This window comes from Gossypium raimondii, chromosome 11 (assembly GCF_025698545.1).
Source record: "Gossypium raimondii isolate GPD5lz chromosome 11, ASM2569854v1, whole genome shotgun sequence".
NCBI lineage: Eukaryota > Viridiplantae > Streptophyta > Magnoliopsida > Malvales > Malvaceae > Gossypium > Gossypium raimondii.
Window position 1 is genome coordinate 43,949,456 of NC_068575.1, and position 7,092 is coordinate 43,956,547.

The following is a 7,092-nucleotide window of genomic DNA, read 5'->3' on the forward strand; positions in this document are numbered from 1 at the left end:
AGTCTCAAGTTTAAATCACATCATGCATGTCTATTCTCAAGTTTAAATGCAGTGAAGATTACAAGTTTATAAATAATATTGTTACTTTATAATTTTTTTGATAATTTCACAATTGAATTGGGATTCAATTAGTGAGTGAGATACAGATGAGATATAAATGTATATAATAGTATGACCTGTAATGTTACATATTTGGAATAAGATTACGTTGCTTGGATTCTCTACTTTCTGATCACCTCGTAATCTTATATTCTCAAATAATAGTTAAGATACCATAATATAAGGTGTAATTTTATTACGATTTTTGGGATGGAATTTGTGGCGTCAGCCAATAGGGTTTATCTTTTTTCTAATTTCTTCAATGTGAGAGATTACCTTTTGATTTACCAGAAGCAAGGGAAAAATTAGTAGCAGGGTATCAAACCGAATATTCAGGTATCAAATTTGGTTTATTTTACGTTGCTTCCTATCTAAATCTATTATTTTCTTCGTTATTTGTAACAGTTCTTTACTTGGGGGGTTGGAATATTTCTATTCCGTACGTATTCATCCCTGAGCTATTTAAAATAAATAAAATAAATGGAATCATCGGAACAACAATTGGTATCTTTATTACATTAGCTAGAACTTATTTGTTTTTGTTTATTTCTATCGCAACACGATGGACTTTACCTAAGTTAAGAATGAACCACTCATTCCTTTTAAAGTTATCTTAAATTACATTCGTAGTATTAAACTTTGAGCCGATTTGCTCTTTATTTTTATTGTTTTACTCAATTTAGACTTTTTCCTCAAATAAAAGTAAGACTAATTGAAAGCAAAAACATTTTCTATCAGTGAAATAGTAGATGACATACTTTAAAATGATGTATATTTACTGTAATAATTTATTTATTAGCAGAATAATTATTGTTATAATTATAATTATAGTTGGTGATGTAATTCCTTTTATGAATTATTATAATTATGATTTATAAATTTATTTCAACATCGTATATTTACTTATCGATATATAAATTGTAATATTTTATTATAAATTTGTGAAAATTAAAATTAAAAATATTAAAAGAATTAAATTTATTAAAAAACTAAATTCTATAAGAAAATAATTTAATAAAATATACTTCCAATTAATCTTAAATTTCATCGACTAAAACTTCATCTTACTTTCTACTTAATCAATCAAACAAAGTAGAGAAATGATGGTATGAAATTATGATCCCATGCCATCTCTATCCCTTTCTAATAGGGGAATGACAAATAAAATTTTTCTTGTTGATTTCTAGTATTTTTAGTTGAATTTAAATTTTGTCAAGAGGAAAAAACTAGAAATTAAAAAAAAAGATAGAGATAATATAAAATCACAGTTTCATATAATCTCATCTCAACAAAATAATAAAATTTACCAATAAATTTATATTCTCGTTATCCTAATATTACATTACCTCTAACAATCTCAAAAGTTTGAAATTGTTACCCAAAAAATACCTTGAGTTTCATACGGAATGTCGACTTTCACCGAACTTAAGAAGAAATATATAATGAAAATCGGACAAGGGATGAAAAAACGAGAATTTGTGTAAGAAGCTAGCCTGCCAGTGACGTAAGCAACTGGGGACAGCCATCAACCATGCGCAATTAAATCCAGCGGTTCTTCCCTCCTTATTCCTTTTATATTCTCTTTCATATCTCTATTCTCTTTTGTCTTTCTATTCTTTATTTCTGTCTCTTTTCTCTTCTTTTTTGTCACCTTCTTCATTTCTAACTCTACCATTACCTTGTTTCTGGTAAGCTTTTTTTTTTTTTTTTGCATTTACTCTGAATTAAAATATCTTTTCTTTTCAACCTTCTCTATTCTCAATCTTGTTCTGCACCCTAAAATCCCCATTATTTTACGGTTTTTAAACATAAAAACAATCCAAAATATGACTGCAATATTCGTTTGCATAGCAATTATCATGGTAAAGCAGCATATCGCTTGGCATAGCAATTTTTCTTTTTGTCTATGTTTTTCACATTATTTTGTTTGGTCAAAAGAAGCCACCTTATTATTACTAGGAAGACTAAGATTTGGTAAAGGAATTGATGAAAACGTTTGTTTGTTTTTTGTCTCTGAACATTCTAACACAAACCCTCCAACCAGTTACATATAAAGACTGGAGATGGAAGTTGTTTCCTGTAAATCTCACCAAAACCTGAATGAGTTTTGGGAACTATCTGTTTTTTTTTTTTTTTGTGAGAATTGGAGGCAAAGCAAAGTAGCAAACCCTCTTTTTATTTTGGGTAACTTGGCATTATTTGTTTTGTTTTTTGTTCCACTCTCATAATTAGTGTATATGAAAGAAAAGGTCACCCGTGCTGCTATGGACATTCTCGACAAACAGACAAAGTGGCAGAGTCCGTTTCATTTGCATATGAGACACAGTTCCTTTTTCTCTTTATAGGTTCTATGTCCTTGCTCTTTTTTCATACCTTGATCCAATGGAAACGGGCCTCTTTTTGTCTCCAAACAGCCTTTTTCTTCTTTCAAACAAAGGCGTGCTCATTTGTGGTCAACATCATTCACATAATCACATTGTCCATTCAATATACTTTTCGATTCTGTTTGCTCAAAAAACCATAAACTCAAATGTGTTTACACACTAATTAACATTCTTTGATTAATTTATATATATATGTTCGGAAAAGTAAATTTCTGTTTGTTTCAGCCCGTTTAGTAAAACTTTATATTTGATTAGTTTGAATTTCTAGAAACTCTTCTCTTTTGTAAATTATTTGTTATTTTGTTAATGGAAACCCCGTTCTTGATGCATCATTTCCACCATTCACCAACACAAGACAACATCATTAGCTCAAACCTCTAGCTGTCCCGTTTTCCCCCTTGAGAGAGCTGCACCACAAACAGAGAGAGAGAGAAAGAGAGAGAGAAGGCTATGTTCCAACTTCTCTCATGATTCCATTTTCCCCTCCTTTTTTCACCTATTCTCTAATAAAATATCATTAATGTCTAATGGAATAATGGGTTTTTGTTTTTATAAGACATGGTAATTTTGATTTTTCTAGAGATAAACATGGTGATGAGTGTTGCTCACTACCAAATGAGCTAGCCTAGCTGATGATTATGATAACACTTGTCACCTTTTTAGTTGCAGACTTGTTCATTATTTTTCTTCTACTTTCTTTTTTTGCCATTTATTTTTCGTGCAAATTTTTGTCTCGGGTTTGTAGTTTCTCCCTTCTCTTTTAACTTCATTTATTGGTTATGATTTCGAGTTGATATAAATAAAAGAGAGAGGTATAGTCAGCTAATAGGGTGTGTGGTGAAATTGATGCAGAAGCAACAACAGTTATGATGGAGTCAATGGAGTCAATGGAGTCATGTGTCCCACCTGGATTCCGGTTCCACCCGACGGACGAGGAGCTTGTTGGGTATTATCTGAGGAAGAAGGTCGCATCGCAGAAGATTGATCTCGATGTCATCAGAGACATTGATCTCTATAGGATCGAACCATGGGATCTTCAAGGTTTTTTTTTTTTTCCCCCCTTTTCGGTTTCAATCTTTGATCACTTTTTAGAGGTTAAACAAAACATAATTTGCTTGATTCAGCTGTCTGGGGTTAAGATCCACAACTAGGGTTCATACTTGCATGAAAACTTAATAACCCTAGACATCGATGTTGTTTCAAAGCTTGTCTTTTATGTACGTATTTATGAGATCTAAATAATGGTTTACGATGATGTTGCTGCAGAGAGGTGCCGGATCGGATACGAGGAGCAAAGCGAGTGGTATTTCTTCAGTCACAAGGATAAGAAATATCCAACGGGGACAAGGACTAACAGAGCAACCATGGCTGGTTTTTGGAAAGCAACGGGGCGAGACAAGGCGGTGTACGATAAATCCAAGCTGATCGGAATGAGAAAGACCCTTGTTTTCTACAAAGGAAGAGCTCCTAATGGACAGAAAACCGACTGGATCATGCATGAATACAGGCTTGAATCCGACGAGAATGGACCTCCACAGGCAAGCATATATATATATATATATTATATTATTCCTTCATTAATCTTTAGTTGATCTTCACTTTCTATCCCTCTCTTTGTCAACGGAGTCGTCAATAAAGTGAAAAGCAAGTACATATATATTGTCTTCATGGTCGTCCGACATTCTGAGTAGCTTTGAACAGGCACACTTGACCTAGTATTATTTAAAACTTTATTTTTTTCAAGTATTTATGAACAAAGAAAGGGTTAGGCATCCATTACTATCAGCCATGGATTTTCTTAGGATCATAAATTCTTCACATGAATCAATGCATTCTTCGTCTATATACTTTCAGTTGAATTATTATACCAGTTATTTGAGAAATGGAATCACAATTTTTTTTTCTGCTTTGAAGACCATTTACCGAAATGTCAACATAACATGATTAATTTCTAGAAACACGGTTTCCAGTTTCCACCATAACTATCAAAAAAGTGATTAATATAACTTTTCATATCAAAAATATAAATATACTTTCTCCCAATTCCTTTTCTGCCATGGGTTCTTTTTGTGTGTGTGAGTGTGAAAAGCAAAATTCCAGTTCTCCTCTATAGCTTTCATATCCCATCATATTCTAGACTTTGGTTAACTTAGTCTTTTTTCCAAAACTTTTGCAGGAAGAAGGCTGGGTTGTTTGTCGAGCATTTAAGAAGAAAACAACTGGTCAAACCAAGAGCATTGATGTGTGGGATTCAAGCTACGACGAACCAAGTGGCATTAGCTCAGTGGTTGATCCACTCGACTACTTGTCGAGGCAACCCCAGAATCTTTTACCTCCGAGTTACTTGTGTAAGCAAGAGACCGAGGCTGAAAACTTAAACTTTGTCCACTCCGATCAGTTCGTACAGCTTCCTCAGCTAGAGAGCCCATCTCTGCCATTAATAAAAAAGCCGACTTCCATATCTCTGGTGCCCGAGAATAATATTAATAATAATACCAATCACAAAGAAGAAGAAGATCATCTGCTGAAGATAATGTGCAACAACAACAACAATGAGAAAGTGACTGACTGGAGAACCCTCGACAAGTTTGTTGCTTCTCAGTTGAGCCATGAAGATAGATACCATGGTGAAGTAGCAGTTTCATGCTTTGATGCTGCAGATAATAATACTAACAACTCAGATATGGCATTGCTGTTGTTACAGAGTAGTGGTAGAGAAGAAGCGAACAAATTGAACGAGTTCTTGAACTCGAGCTCGGATTGTGATATTGGAATATGCATATTTGATAAATGAAGGGCGGGGTAGAGAAAAAGGAGACCATGAACAGAGTTTTATCAGTTAATTAATATTGTAAACGTTTGATGCATAATGAGACCTATTTTTTTGTAAAATATACATATACATATACATATATATGGTTGTGAAATGAGTGAAGAAACTCTCCTTTAATCCCTATCTCTCCCATGGAATATTGCATGCATGTAATTTCTCAAGTACTGGCTAACAGCTTAAGGAAATTCTGAAGTATACTGCAGATACAGTAACTGCAATACTACACCATGGATACGGGCATACTGTGCCTGCATTTTCAAAGAGTGAAAGTTTTACTATCTCTAAAGCTCGTATTATTTTAGGTTGTAAATTGAAAACAAAAAGTAGCTTCGGATGTTGGATTTAAATTTAAACATATTGGTTATGCAACATTATCTTACAGTTCATATTGGTTACAACACTAGACTATGGTAACTGTGGTGCATGGGGCGGGGGAATTCAGTAATTAGGTTTAGAAATGATAAAAGATGGCTCTTTTTTCTCAACTTTGATTTTCCTTTCAAAAGGATAATAAGGCTCCAAAGTGTCACTGCATGGAGGAGAGAAAAAATAATTAAATAAAGGATTTATATTTAACTAGTGCTATGTCATAAGGAAATGAAATTTTAATTAATATTTTTAAAATGAACATAATTATTGATAAAAGTATACGTAGATATTTGTTTTAGTTGGGGAATTCAGTCGAGTTTTTTGATGGGTTTTATCGTGTAATAAAAAAATAAAAGGTTTAATTATATAAATAGATGTGACACTTGTCACATCTTTAATCTGCTTGTATAGTCTAAAAAATTGTGGCGTATCAAATAATTAACTTAAACTTTTTAAAGTTTTATTTTGTTAAAGTTTTTTAAAACTTATTAACTTACCTTTATATTTTATTTTCAATAGTATGTTGGTGTTGAGTTAACTCGTAACATAAAGTTTAATATTAATATAAATTAGAAAAAATTTAAAATTTATTAAATTCCTTTTATATCCTATGTTCACTAGTTTGTAATGTTTTAACTTGATTTTTTATACTTCATTAACTTAGTTAGTGTTTGATTAACTCATAATATAACTCAATAAGAAGTTTAATATTAGTATAGATATATTGACAATCTTTAACCAACATGGTTAAGGGTAGGCAAGAGCCTTGGCCCCATAAATACTAGTAAACTATAATTAGATCCCTCAAAAATTATAAAATTATAAGTTAATATATCCAAAAGAATTTATAATTTAATTCTAGATGTAAAAAGAATTTAACTTTGCCCTTGCTTCTACACCTTGAATTAATCACGAAAATAAAGGGTATTAAAATTCAATCTCCAATGCTAGATTAAATTATTAATATTTATTTTTAAGACCCTTAAAATTTTGTATTTATCCATTAGAAGTTTTACCTCATTAATCAGATTTCACAATTCATGGTGTATAACTCTTACATTGTTATTGTATTAAATATCTATTCTTAAAATAAAATAATTGATATAAATTGGTCATGCAATGGTCAGCATGGTCTCATCAGGTTGTGGGCTGCTGGGTCCATGGCTTGTCTAGCATGCACTGGGCACCATGGCTCCTCATGGCCATGCCTTGCAATTGTCTTTGTGGACATTCCTCTTTTTCTTGGTTACCCTTCCCATCCCATGTCCTCTTAGTGCCACACATCAATATCACCAAATTAACCTACAAACAATTACAACTTCTACATCCAAATTTCCTTCAATTCATTACTAGATAATTACTCTTTTATCATAATTAAGAGATAATTAATGACCTTTTTTTCTCAGA

General features: G+C 32.1%; 1 protein-coding gene across 4 annotated transcripts; it reads left to right on the forward strand.

Annotated features, from left to right (window-relative positions):
- The first annotated feature begins 1,689 nt into the window (after positions 1 to 1,689).
- On the forward strand, positions 1,690 to 5,439 carry LOC105803734 (NAC domain-containing protein 37). Of its 4 annotated transcripts, none has more exons than XM_012636120.2 (4): positions 1,690 to 1,787; positions 3,336 to 3,524; positions 3,750 to 4,021; positions 4,660 to 5,439. In XM_012636120.2, the coding sequence occupies exons 2-4, from the start codon at positions 3,350 to 3,352 to the stop codon at positions 5,275 to 5,277; spliced, it is 1,065 nt and encodes a 354-aa protein (XP_012491574.1). In that variant the 5' UTR covers positions 1,690 to 1,787; positions 3,336 to 3,349; the 3' UTR covers positions 5,278 to 5,439. The 4 variants fall into 4 exon arrangements, with proteins under 4 accessions (XP_012491574.1, XP_012491576.1, XP_012491575.1 ...); XM_012636122.2 differs by lacking the exon at positions 1,690 to 1,787 and adding an exon at positions 2,346 to 3,044; XM_012636121.2 differs by lacking the exon at positions 1,690 to 1,787 and adding an exon at positions 3,065 to 3,220.
- Positions 5,440 to 7,092: the final 1,653 nt, after the last annotated feature.